This window comes from Tyto alba, unplaced genomic scaffold, assembly GCF_018691265.1.
Source record: "Tyto alba isolate M040663 unplaced genomic scaffold, T.alba_DEE_v4.0 Super-Scaffold_28, whole genome shotgun sequence".
In the NCBI taxonomy this organism is placed as follows: domain Eukaryota; kingdom Metazoa; phylum Chordata; class Aves; order Strigiformes; family Tytonidae; genus Tyto; species Tyto alba.
The window spans coordinates 18114058-18127923 of record NW_024881302.1 but is presented as its reverse complement, the minus strand read 5'-3'; the positions used below and the strand labels follow the sequence as shown (position 1 = coordinate 18127923).

The window sequence follows — 13866 nt, the reverse complement described above, 5'->3', positions numbered from 1 at the left end:
TGATACCTCCAGCTATTTTGTATCTCCTTGTGCTATGTGCTGCAGTGCCATTGAACTATAGCTTACTTTATTGATCATCCATTCCAGAACTAGATTGCATTGATCAGATTAAGCTTGAGACACAAATCCTCCTTCAAGGAAATAAGCCTCCATGTTGCAGCTGAAGAAGATGATTAAAGTGACTATGGTGTACAGACTCTTTGAATTACTGTAAATCTTCCCTCCAGTCCACCCATGGTGTCAGCACCATCCAGTCCTAAATCATTCTTGCCCAGCAAATGGAGTCTTAGCAGTAACAATGCAAAACTATCTGAGATTTATACAATCCCTACAAGACACACTAAGCAGCAGACGTGCAGATGTTGCCAGCAGTTCTCCAGAACTCCGAATAAGCAGTTCTTCCATCCACTCCCAGCAGCTGCGGTAAAGAGGACTCAAACACCTTCTAGTCACTTGAGGGGAAATGTCCCACACCATAATCCCAAGAGAAATGTCAGCTCTTTTTTTGCTCAGCCTGACTATTGCTCACTCCAACCTGCTTAAGACCAGGAGGTGGTGGTGGCAGGGCACAGGGACTGAGCACATGAATACAGCTGTGAAGAACCATCCCAGCTGACACAGAGATCATTACTTTCAGACTTTTGTTGCCAAATGCTTCTCAGCAGTAAAATGACAGGATATTTATAGTGTATCTTGACAGCAAGATTTCAAGCCATCAAGTCACACTGAAGCACATCTTGAGTCAACAGTAGATCCTCTGAAAGTGCATAAAATGTTAACCCAGTAGCTTCTGACAGTCACAACAAACTGGCAAAAACAAGAGACGAGAAGCTGCTTTCTTTAAAACACCTGGCATAGACCACGGCTGCAGACAGACCATTCACATCCAAAGATGATTTGTCTGCACTCAAGAGGCAAGTTCTTCAGACCTAGCAATCCTGCCAGAAAGAGTAGATTCTGTTTTGTAGGGGAGTAGCCATTTCTTAACTACTGCTCAGATTACGACTGGGACATTTCATGTCATGTGTGACATGGATTGATCACCAGTGAAGAATTATTTTAAAACATTTTCCCCCTTACACATAGATTCTCTCCTAATCTCTAGGGTACTGACAACTAGAAATACCATTTCAGACAGTATCCGAAAACTGCATCATAATCTATGCCACAGCAGCTCCGAAGGAGCTTTCAAGCACTGGGCATACAGTCTACACGCTGCAAAGTTCTACCCAGTGCCATCTGCAGCTCTCCAAGGACACAGTGAGTAGCAGGCCACTGCAGAAACCTCTTCTCTGGTACTCCTGCAGATCCTGCACGTAGAGCTCCACTCCAATCTCTTTGGCTACACTGCACAGCCCTCTGATCAGCTGCATCACTGCTGCTTCAGAGGGATTCCAGCTGCCAGAAACACTCCATTCTCCCTGCAGCAAGTACTCTTCTGGTTCCAGAGTTTATACTTGAAAGCAGAGGCTATGTACCAGCATCCAATATTTTAGTTAAGATTCTGCTTTTCTTTATTTAAAACCAGCCTGCGATGATACTAGGATAATGACAACAACTTGAAGTTCCAGATGGGGATATTCCAGTCTGTAATTACAATTTAGTATATAGGAACCCCCCCAAAATGTATTCTGTGGTACATCTGTGTTGTCGGCACTGTGAGATATTGCACTGTAGTTGACCTAGACAGCCAATCTGCACATCTTATGTAGCAAGACAGCAGCAGCCTTTCTGAGACCTGGATGGGCTGTGAACACACACATTGAACTTGTCACTCTAAACAAACCCACAGAACTAGTGTGATCCTTGCTAGACATCAGCTTGCTTGTACATTATACTGCCTTCACACTCCATTTTATCTGTTACCAATGTGTACTGCAAGCTGTTTGGGCCACACTGTGGTGCCTACCCAGGAAGAGAGGGTTCACAGGTTCTGTTGCAGAAGCATCACTGCATCAGCCAGTGAAATACTGAATCCTTTAAGACAGCACAGCATTAGAGAGGAGAGCATGCACAATATATCAGGATTTAATCAGTTTATTTATACATATTCAATATGCTAGAAGCAGTAGGAAGACAACATTAAATAAAGCTACTTAAAGATTTAACATCTTTAATACAATGCATGTTGATGCTGAAAAAGCACAAATAAAAATAATTCTGAAAGGGTGTATGAAAAGCAATTCTGTTAGGACCTGAACCTCAGTATTCAGAGTTTCTTCTCCTACGGCTAAACCAGCAAGGAACTGCTTTCAATTAGACTGCATATACAACCCTCCCAACTCTGTTGGCACAAAAGCATGTTGGGAAGATTGTGAAAAAAAAATATGCATTTTGATTTCAGTCATGCTAGATGTTTGACTCTTGCATGTAACTCTGAGCCAGATCCTCAACTGCTGTAAATGAGCAAAATTTCAGTGGCTGCAAAGCAACTTTGCCAGTGTGCAAATAGTCAGTGTAGTCAAGGCTGAACTGCTGGTGGATTATTCAGGGACAAGAGTGAGGACCTCCACCAAATCCAGTGACTATCATCAAGACTGCTTCAGCAGGGTCAGGCACGTGAGAAAAGATCTCTCACACAGGGACCATGGATGTTTGCTTCTGATGGGCTATGACCCTGTGCTACAGGATAAGAGAGTAAAAAAGATGGAAAAGGAATATTTTCTGACTCGAAATAAACCTGCAACATTTGTAGCCTGAACTAAATTTGCCACCCAGCTTGTTAGCACCCCCAAGACTCAAACCCTACTGAGAAAACACAGACATATACACCACTAATTTCTTACTTTATCTTACCTGAAAAATAAAGAACTCCAGATCAACTAAATACAAAGAACATTGGATTGCTGCTAATACTAGAAGAGAGTCACAGAGCTGTTTGAAAGTGCAGGTGGCAGGCCAGGACCTCAGATGACCAAGCTTTCACTTGCAGACACAGGCAAGGGCATGGTGAGCTGCCACGTAACACATCTATTAGAGTCCGAGTGATGCTCAGGATAAGAAATGCCTGAACACCACACATGCACCCACAGAACAATTGCCCCTCATCCCAAAATCATCTTGCATGTAGCAGAAGCACCCTAGACTGAAGAGTACCCCTCAACCAGTGCAGTGAAAAACATACACCCCTGCTGTCCATGCGTGCATTTTCAAGAGATCAGGCTCTCAGCTGCTCATATATGTGTCAACACATGCCGTGGGCAGCACCAAGAAATGAGGTCAAGCAGAAGGAAGCACTGATTCACATGGTGCACATGTGGGGCTCAAGAGCAGTTTGGACTTAAGCATGCAGTACAACTGGTACATGCAATGAGAGCTGATGCTACTGCAAATTTCCAAATGCCTGATGTTTGTTCTGTCTTTACAAAACCATGACATTTTTAGATAACAGTAGTAAATCCCTCAAGTGCTGCAATTATAAAGCTGATATCCTGCATGTAGTAAGCTTATATATATGTAACTTGGCTTTTATTTTCATATATACGTACAGCTTTTTAGATTTTAACTAAATCCAGCCTTTAACCTACTAGTGTTATGTTTTGCAGAGCTTTCATTTCATATAAAGGATATGATCTCAGATAGTGAAGTGATAAAGGTTTGTTTTGGTTCAAGGTGTAAAACCTGCAAGCAGAACATTCTCCTTTTCAGGATCTGCATCCTTCACCACTCCCCTGGCACCAGGCTGTGCAGAAAGACCCCTTGCTTGCAGCAGAAACCATAAATTGCTATTACTACCAACAAGAGCTGAATCTGAAGTGCATTGTAAACATGGCAAGAGTACCAAATACTAGACAGAAGTGCTGTCAGGAAGTTTCTTATTTACACTGCTACTGCAGCAACTTAAACTATACATCAAGTATGGAAGACCTCGTAAGAGTCCCTAGGGGGTTATTCAAGACCTATAGCTTTAGGAATCATTCTCAACAGTGTATACTATAAAGTATGTGAAAATGGCAGATGACTATTACGAGCACGAAAGGCTGAGTGCACTACTAAAATTAATGGGAACAAAACTCCCTACTATTTTCAAAGCCAAAACACTTTCATCTAACCTACGTTGGCAGCAAATAATATTAAACATGCGATCTCTCTCTCAGCTCTGCTTCCTGTACAACTATGCATTTTGGACTTGCTCACCCAAATCAAATTCTCATCTCCGTGCATCAGAGAAGGCTCACAACAATTTACAGAGTAAGTAATCATTCATGAGCTACATGGCAGAATTCCATCTCCTTCTGGATTTTTCCCTCATTATAGCATTTCGGTAAAAGAAACAACTTTCAGCTTTAAAATTACAGCTACCACACAAAGAAAACAAAAAGTATATTTATACTTGGGGATTTTCTTGGCTCTAAAATAAAATCAGGAGACATAAGCAATCTCAAGCCTGCCGGTCTATTGAAGAGAAGACAAGATCAGGCCCAGAGAGGCATGAACAACCCATTTAAGATACACACACAAGAAAAAAAAAAAGATACAAAATGGAAATGGAAAACGTGACAAGATCACAAAGCATAACAAACATCAAGGTTCTTTTCAAGTGTGAGGGATAAAGATGGCAGGCAATTGTTATAATCTGAAGAACATAACATTTTTGATCCTTTAATATGCAGATTGGGAACAAAGCAGGTAAAAATGACTACTGTGAATTTGGACAGGTGAGGAAAGATCATCCTTTGTTTAAATCTTTGTAGAAGGGAGGAGTCTTCTAGCAAGAAAAATAAAAAATTCACAACTGCTGAATGACCAGAAGAAATTTGGTAAACTGATTCTTTTTTACTTCCTCAGTTGCACAGGACCAGCAAAGAGAGCAGGAAGGGGAATGTGGTTCTCCTTCCAAGGACTTGGAAGATACATCAACTCTACTACCTGCAAATGCCAGACCGCAAGCTGCAGTAGTATTAGTAAGCAGCAGAGTGTAAATCCACAGACAATTATCCAGAGACACACAATAACAAGGGTATTAACAGTCAAAGCATCAGTTCATCTGTCAAGCACAGTCCCGTGCTGTCTAGAGGATGAGCTGCATACACACGTACTCTGTACAAGTCCAAGGAAGACAAATAGTGTTCCTGGTGGCAGGGCTCAACAAAAGTCATGGGAAACACTGTGTGCTTGAACAAGAGCAGGAAGCAATGAATTGTTTGCCTCATTTGGCCATGACAACTCTATTTCTCAGATTCTCATATCTGAATGAAGCACACGCACTGCTTTTATAGTGGGGTCCAAACAGCCAAGGTTCTGGGCGAAAAAATACTTTTCCTAACAAACACTACTTACCTTATGACAGCCTGAACAAACAACAGGAAGTATGACCCTCCCTGTTATACAGATGAGGAATCAAGCACAAGTGTATCAGGCTGAAGGGTGTATAGAGACCCATAAAATAAGAAAGTGTCTTGAGGTCACCCATGCGACCTCTGCTTTCCTACCATTAACCACAGTATAAGACCTCAGCACTCCAAGTGTTCACACAAAACATTTGAGGGGAAAAGATGAAAGAAGCTGAATATCAGGTTCCCAGTGCTGAAGAAGCTGCTGTCAGATTTATGCTGAAGCAGATTAACAGCAATGCCACGTGCTGAGGAGCAAAACAGCTTCACTGTACGCCCACTCTCCCTGCAAAACTTCCAGCAACTGACAGCTAGCACCTGACAGCTCTGTGAAATCTGCACTGCCTCCACACAAATGGAAGACTCCATCTGAACATATCAAATGCGTTAACAAAGCCTGCATCCAACTCGGCCTGCATGGACTGCCACGAAGATTGAAACGCTACATTATAACGGCAGTCTTCGTAATAAAGCAGATCCTGTTGTGAACACACGATTTTCACAGGGCATTAGAGTGGGACTAAGGGGTCTATATTCAGCTCCCTACTCCACTACACAGACCTTTGGTAGCCCTGGACAAGTAACTTGATCTTCATAAGAAAGGACCAATAACTTTGCTAAGGTAATGGGAATTTGAGTTTGCCGAACAACTAAAGGATGACATTTACAATCCCAGCCCTGAAATCCCAGGGAATTCTAAAGTCCTGTTATGTTGAAAAACTACAAGCAAATAAAACTAAACCACTTGAAAAATAAACCCATCAAATCCTGGCCTTTAAGCATTCTGCTAACAAGCTTACAAAGGATTTGTCCAGAGGCAGCCATCCTATATTACCAGTCAATCTACTGACAGACATCTGGTGTTAGGTTTATCCTGCTAATACAGACAACAGGAATGTGGAGAGGTATGCATAGGGCAAAGACTACCAGTATCTTCATAAAAAGCACTGGTGTCTTATTCTAATACAGGATGCACTGAAATAGCAAAGAACATGGCCAGAAAAGTTTCACTAGCACAAACCTCAGCACCAGACTGGTTGGGGCACTTCTACAACATGTTATTGGCTTAGCTGTTAACAGACATGGCAAATTTGGATAAGACTGGAGAAAAAAAAAAAAAAAAAGGAGGGGGGGAGGGGGGAAGTAAATTGGGAGGGAGCCCAACTGTCAAAAACAAAAAAAAAGTGTTCATGTTGATCAGAGAGCACCAAAGTGAACATCAACCACTCTCAGCTAAGGAACTGCTGCTACTTTTGGGGTCCATTATTCACACTTAGGACCAAACAAAGAATCTCTCCCCCAGTTTTAACTACTGAAATAGAAGAATGGAGGCCATTTTGAATAAAACAAATCTTACAGCACTTATTTCCCAGGAATCTAGAAGAGGCAACATTGTCAAAAGGAACACGCTGTATTATGTCAGGCTCTCCCTTCCATTCATGGGAATGATGTCAGCTACCTGAAATGGCGCTATAGCTTTCCATCTTCATTCTTGATCTGTAATAGACTAAAGAAAACTGGTGCCCTTGTTCAGCAGAGAAGGCAGACAATGGAGAAAGTGGCAGACTAAAAGTGGCAAATATTAAGCTTCAGGGAGCCCTACAGTAGACTGAAATGCCCAACAGATTACAAAACAAATCTTTGAAAGAGTTTATAGGCAAGCACCTCGGATAAATGCCCAAGTTCTCAGTGCTGCCCTTGAAATGCAAACAGCAAGCCTTTCAGAAGAATATTTGATTCACACCTTGAAGAGTAGTGACAAAGTCCAGAATATCATAAATGTCTTTAAACTCTACTTAAGGAAGCTGCCACGATCACATTAGCTTCCTGCATCACCAGCAAAAGAACTGCAATTAGAGCCCTCAAACCCCTTGTGGCAATCACAAAACTTGGAGAGAGGTCTCCCAACATTGCAAATCACAGAGTGAACAGGGAAGAACAATATGGAAGAATTTTTCCAAAGATTTCCAGCTTTTAACAAAATCAAAAAGGCCAGTATGATTTAGAATCAAGTTCTAGATACATACATCCTTCAATACTTATTGGGATCCTATCTGGAAAGATTCTAAACTGAGTGGCATTTGGTGATAAGGCAAAGATGGTGTCTGGCCACAGACTGACCCTGCCTACCCTAATGTCATAATTTTTTCCTTCCTTGTGAAGGACTTACTACAGAAGGTTGGGCTTTGTTGGGTTTTTTCCTCCCCTCTGATGATTAAACTGCCTCTCAAAATACTGAGATGCTGATTCTTATTTTTTCACAGAAAATTGAAGAAAGGACAAAAAGATGAGAGTTAAACCTCTGTTCCCACAATGTACCCATAAGGTTGCTACAAAGACATGCTAGACAAAACCGCAGTCCCCCACCTCCCACTGGCCTAAGGTTGCAGCCCTTAGCAGCTGGAGAAGTAAAAGTGCTGAGTATTACTCACTGCCATGACGAGCTCAAAAGGATATTTGTAGACTCGAACTGGGGACTGGTATTTCTGCACCATTTTTACTACACACCTAGAATAAAAAGAAATTGGAACATTTTAGATCCCTTACACCAAATCCCACAATACCTTCTAGCAATTTTCACAAACAGACCTTACTAGAAGCCTTAGCACTTCTCACAGATAGAGAGGAGGAAACATATTAGGTAGAATATCTTGCCCGGAATTGCTTAACCAGTTCGTGGTAGAGACAGAACAAAAGGCAGGTTTCTGCAGTCATAGTCCTTTGCTGCCTCTCAACACTACTGCAGTAAATTCAACTTATTGCTCCAACAAAACTCATGATAATTAAAGCACAAAACAGAGATGTAAAGCCAGAATCAATTGTACTCTGGAGGAGGAGACTGTCTTAGGAGCCTTGCAAGGCTTAAAGGGAGATTCTGCCCTCTATCCCCCTTTTCTGCATTACATTTGTAATCATTACGCAAAATCCCCCTTGCTGAAAGCTTCCATGGCTTCCCATATCTTGGTGTTTTAAATGTTTTTGTGCACAAAGTAGCATTCAGTTGTTTCAACCCACTAAAAGAAAGGAAAAGGAAACAGCATGCTTAAAGAACATGCCTGACGCTAAGCTAGCAATCACATCCCACTGACTGGATGCCCACTGCTTCCAGCTGAACTAAGGAAATAACTGCATGCAATGGAAACAATTCAGTTCTCAGCATTTCATTTCTCCTAGCCACCTCTCACTGTTCTCATCAGGATTCCTCCCTCAGACTCTCTTGCTAGGGTTTTAACCCTCAAATATGCATCAATAACCAGCATCTCCAGAAAGTAGAGAAACCATTAAAAAGCTTATTAGGCTACTTTCTGCAATTCCTTTAGGTTCCTTTATATTGCTCCTATTAATACCATCTATGAATATCAGAAACACAAAAGATTGGATGGCTGGTTTGAGACACTATGCTGATTCCACCCCACTCAAATTCCACTGCTAAGCAGACACAGCCCTCGGCAACATGACGCAGTGTAGCACTGAACTCAACAGTCAGAGCATTAAGAAAACTTATCCCTGACATTTTAAGCCCAAAAATGGAAGTGAAACATGAATTAAAAGGCAAATGGCAATAGATTCTCCCTCAGAAAGACTGCTGCAAAATATCATTGCACAGTAAATATCTAAGCAAGGGAGAGGGGGAAAAAAAAAAGACTTTAAAAAGTTTGAGTACCTGAGAAGAGGGAATGTTTGTAGAAAGGTCTCGCAATTGGACAGTTACTCTGCAGAGGATCACGTTACCCAAGGAGCAATGTTCAGGACTTGCTGGATCTCTAGGAGTCTTACTGATACTAAAAGCCCGTCCACGCAGAGCAAGTAAATGCAGAGAGAAAGCATCAGCAGAGCATCCAACTCAAACTGAAGTGAGTGGAGCAGGGACAAGCAAACACCCAGGAAGCCCAGGCTGCTATCACGTATCAGATACCCGAGCCAAGAGGCATGGGGCACCTTGTAACGCAACGCTGTAATATGATTATGCAAGCGCGATACCTAGGCTGTACGGGAACCTTCCGAGTAAGTGCAAATATAGCAAGAGAAGCCCCGTCAGATGTATTTAGCTGTGATCTTGCTCCCCATCCTGACCTCGCTTGCTAAACCAGGAATTCCTGCAACTCTGTAGGAGAGGGTCGTAGGACAGACCACTCAGTCTAGAGCCACTCGCAGCCCAGAAACGAAGTCACCAGCAACAGAACAGCACAAGCTGTAGTTCAACAGCCTTAACCATGCTGCTTGGACAGATCTGTTACTTCCTAGCAGCTGCAATGCCTGATTGGCACAGGTTTACTGCCCTGTACTTGTCTAGTTGAGAGAAGTTTGAGAAGAAGAGCCAGTGACTACTATACCCATGGGAAGCTGTGGAAGACAGACAGCTGATAACTCACACCTGCCCTAGAAACCTTTCATACCTTGGGAAAAGTGCAGTGGCAGACCTTCTAGGCCCTCCCCACAAAACAGAGCTGTGAGACAGTCATTCTGCTTCTCAAAGCAAGAGGAACTCCACCTATAACTCCTGAAAAAGAAAAAAAAAAAGAAAATCAGAAAAGGCGGTGAAAGGCAGCTACTCAGTGCACACAGGTACAGAGGCACAAATAGCACCGATAACAATGCAAGACTTTCAGGTGTTACCACTGGGCAGCTGGGCCATATTAGCTAAAGACTTGCATCCTCACAGGGCTTTAGAATCAAAAAAATAGACATGTTTTTAAAGTCATCTCATGTATTCCATTCAAGTTATAAATAGATATGTTCAACCACCTTGTAAAGAAAAACAGAAAGAAACTACACAACTATAGAGTATGTCTGCTCCTTCAACGTCCGTCATACCACTCCAGCCTCTACAGTGGTCCAGGCTACCTGCTCTACTTTGTATTTGCATCTAGCTAAAAGCACGTATTAGGAAACACAGCTCAGCTGAGGAGCAGTGACTCACTAAACTGCAGTTTGATCACTTAGAAACCCCAACCCACAGCTAGAGGCAGACCTGTAGCCATTCATTGGGTAACACTAGGGAAAAAGCACGATTTCAGCTGGCCAAGCCCAGTGCAGTTTGTAAAAACTCAGAGAGGCTGAAGCTGTCAATGCATTGAAGCAACCTATCTGGCTAATAATCACTTCAACCATCCCAATTTGATATTAAAAGTGTTTCAAATTATTGCACACCTGAACAGAGAAATCAGCAGCAGCTACCGCATTTCACAAAGCATCCCGCGACACACTGACAGCAGTGCCAACAGCATGGAGGCTCAACAGCCTGCAGCAACCTGCAGAGTCCAGCTGGCCTGCATACCCCCTTTTGCTACAACCCATACAGCAACTCACAGATGAACCCAAACCCTAGAAGGCAGAGAGTTAATTATAAACTTGAGATACACCAGCTGGCACTGTACCAGCAGAAGGAGGGCATGGAAAGGGACACGAAATGGAAGGATATAAACCGCTGATGGTACGTGCATTTCCCTGCTGTAACTTTGGTAGCATCTCAGAGAAATGGAGAATTCTTAGCAAGAAGTGGTGTACACACAGCATGCAAAACTACCGCTATATATTAACCAAGCTTGAAGAGTGTGAGGGCTCCCATGAGGAATACACATCACTACACCCACAGCAAAGGGAAGAGAGGCAGTGATATTAACTATGTGTTTTTGTTTTATTTAGAATCATCCACTATGTACCTGAGGGATTTTCCATATGCTTAACTTTTATTCTACTATTTGTAGGAGAGGCTTACTTGACAGAATACAACCAGATGGCTGGAAAACAGAAATTGAGTTTATATATTAAATATACACAAAGTTGAATAAAAGCCCCCAACCCGTGCTTCTCATCCAGCTCTTTCCACATCAGAGCTGCCTGTTAGATGGTGAAACTCAGCAGCAAGTGACTTTATTAACTTCTCCCACCCATGGTGGCTTCTTTTCAGCTGGAAGAGAACTTCTGAGCAATTTTTTTGTTTTGTTTTTGACAAAGAACTGCTGAAAATAGCAGAATTCCAGACTTCCTCAAATACTATTACAACATGTGAAAGCCAGCTGCGGCACCCAGCTAAGTTGATATTTCCAGTTAGAAAAAGGGGGACTGCAAGGCTGTAGTCTTTCCTCCCCTCTTCTAGAGTAAGGTGGAGAGAAAGATGCGTGACATCTACCTGAAATCCCTTTCACTTAGGTAGATGTTGATACAGTAGCTGATGCTTTACACACATAAGATGGTAACAAGCTGTAGGATATTTATCAGAGCTCTTTCACATAAGAACTTGAGAACAAGTCTTCTGTAGTTTGATATAAGGAAGCATCAAAGTGGAATGGTGCCAGCATGAGCCTTTAAGAGCTCTTTTAGAATCAGACATCTTCTCAGGCAGGACTTCATCTTACTCTGAGAAACACCTATGGTGCAGGGGTGAAGCAGCACAGAGAGCTGCAAGCCAACACACTGCCGTGGAGCCTGGCCACCACTTTGTACACCTTGCAGAGATGCCTGGAGTCCCGGTGCAGGTTATAATCAAAGACAAGCAACACAAACATTCAAACAACATTCAGACGTTCTTTACAACACAATAAGGAGCAATCTCTTTGGCTGAGAGGGGGAAAAAGAAGGAACAGTGTACAGTATTTTGCTTTCAAACCCTCATAAGCCTAGCAGTTTCTTCCATGTATAAACTCCAAAATAAGCTCCATGCCTAATACTTCCACACCTTCATCTCATAAATTAATCTTCTTACCAAAGAACCACCACTGACCTTTCACACACAGCCACGTACTAAATCCCTGGTATTTGCCAATCTGCAGCAGTAGATACATTTTCCTAAAGGAAAGCCCCTTATTTCTTGCCTTGCTACTCCATAAGAAGTCATACCACACAATTTTTTAATCTATCAACATTATCAAAAGCAATCCAATACTCACGTTCAATTTAAGAACGGAGACATGCTTCAGTAAAACACGTAAAACTAGAGTAGGTCCAGTCAGCAGGTCACTTGACAGTGCAACAAAGCACCAGCACAAAACTGTTTCGGCTTGCTCCAAGTAAAAGCTCACAGTCATTTTCTCTGAACACAGGCATGCTGTACACAGGCACACTCATTAGCCCAATCAGACAAGCAGTGGCACCAGCAGAACCCCCTTCTCACCATCCGCTAGCCGATTTTACTACTTGGAGGAGTTAAACCAAGTGACCCAGAGAACAGCACATGCTTGGTTTAACCTTGCCCTAAAGCCAGTGGGATTTTATATAGAAGCTGACCCAAATACATCAATACATTTAGCAGCAACTTACCAGGGTCAGCCTTTGAGCTTGCGAATACTTCAGAGCCAGCTTTTGGGGGGGGGGGGGGTTATTTTTTTAAAACTTGACCGGCCGAGCGAGAACTCAGCAGAGAGAGGAGCCGCACTCGTAGGAGCGAGCCCAGCAGCAAGGCTGTGGGTGCACACCAGGGGAGCCGGGGTGCCCCTCACTGCTCCCCCGGTGCTGGGGGTGAGCCTGCTCCGAAGGGACCCGCCGCCAGCCTCCAGCCAGAGGACAGCCAACGTTTATCCAACTTCCTCTAAGCTGGACAGAAACCAGCAAACTTTAAAACCGTTTTTTTGTTGTTGTTTTGGTCTTTTTTTTTTTTTTGTGTTTGCTTGTTTTTTTTTTATGGTAAACCTGAAGAGATGCTCAACCAGCCTAAACCTGCCACTCGGGCTCTCACCCGCTCCCTCCCTAATCCCCGCAGGATTATGATTTAAATTTCCCTCTCCGTTTCCTTCGGATAACGGCTCCCGACACCCCCACCCACCCACCGCTGCCCCCCAAGGCTCCGCCACCGCCCGAGGGGCCCCCACGCCCAGCGAGGCACGGCAGCCGCCCCTCAGCCCCCCGCGCCCGGGGAAGCCCGGAGCCCCCCCGCTCCCTCACACGGCCACGCCGACGAACCCCCGGAGAAAGGGGGCCCAGAGCGGCAGCGGCCGGCGGCGGCCGCCCCCCCTTCCCTTCCCTTCCCTTCCCGCCCCGCGCCTCCTCACCGCGGGCACGGCGCCGCCCGCCCGGGCCCGTACCGAGCACGGCGGCTCCACGCGCCGCTTCAACCGCCGCGCGCGCCGGCCCCGCCCCGCCGCCCGCCCGGCCCCGCCCCCGCCCCGCCGCGCGCCGCCGCGCCGCTGTCCATTGTGCTGCGGGGAGGGGAGAGGAGCGGTGGCCCCGCCCCCGCACACGTGCGCCGCCCGCCGCCATGTCGCGGCGCGGTCCCCGCCGGCCGCCCGGGCGGGAGATTTTAATTTTTATTTTATTATTTTTATTTTATTTTTATTATTTTTATTTTTATTATTTTTATTTTTATTATTTTTACTTTTATTATTTTTATTTTTATTGTTTTTATTTTTTATTTTTATTATTTTTATTCTTTTTATTTTTATTATTTTTATTCTTTTTATTTTTAATTTTACCGCAGGCTTTACCACAGGGTTTCCTGCTCCCTGCTGCTGCGGGCCTGGCGCAGCAGGCTGAACCGCGGTAAGCCGCAATGTGCAGAAGGCTTTGACTTGAGACCTGTATCTGCCTCAGAAGAGGG

At 43.9% G+C, this 13866-nt stretch overlaps 1 protein-coding gene across 2 annotated transcripts in view; it reads right to left on the bottom strand.

Moving 5' to 3' along the window:
* The window catches only part of SEC14L5 (SEC14 like lipid binding 5), a 45963-nt gene extending 32550 nt beyond the window's left edge, over positions 1–13413 (bottom strand). The window contains exons 1-3 of one of the 2 annotated variants that reach the window (XM_032998400.2): positions 13355–13413; positions 9731–9834; positions 7766–7841 (exon numbers count right to left, since the gene is read on the bottom strand). In XM_032998400.2, coding sequence (XP_032854291.1) covers positions 7766–7828 — 63 coding nt within the window. In that variant the 5' untranslated portion in view covers positions 7829–7841; positions 9731–9834; positions 13355–13413. Of the gene's footprint in view, positions 1–7765; positions 7842–9730; positions 9835–13321 lie in introns of both variants that reach the window. The other variant, XM_032998399.2, reaches the window with a different exon arrangement.
* Positions 13414–13866: the final 453 nt, after the last annotated feature.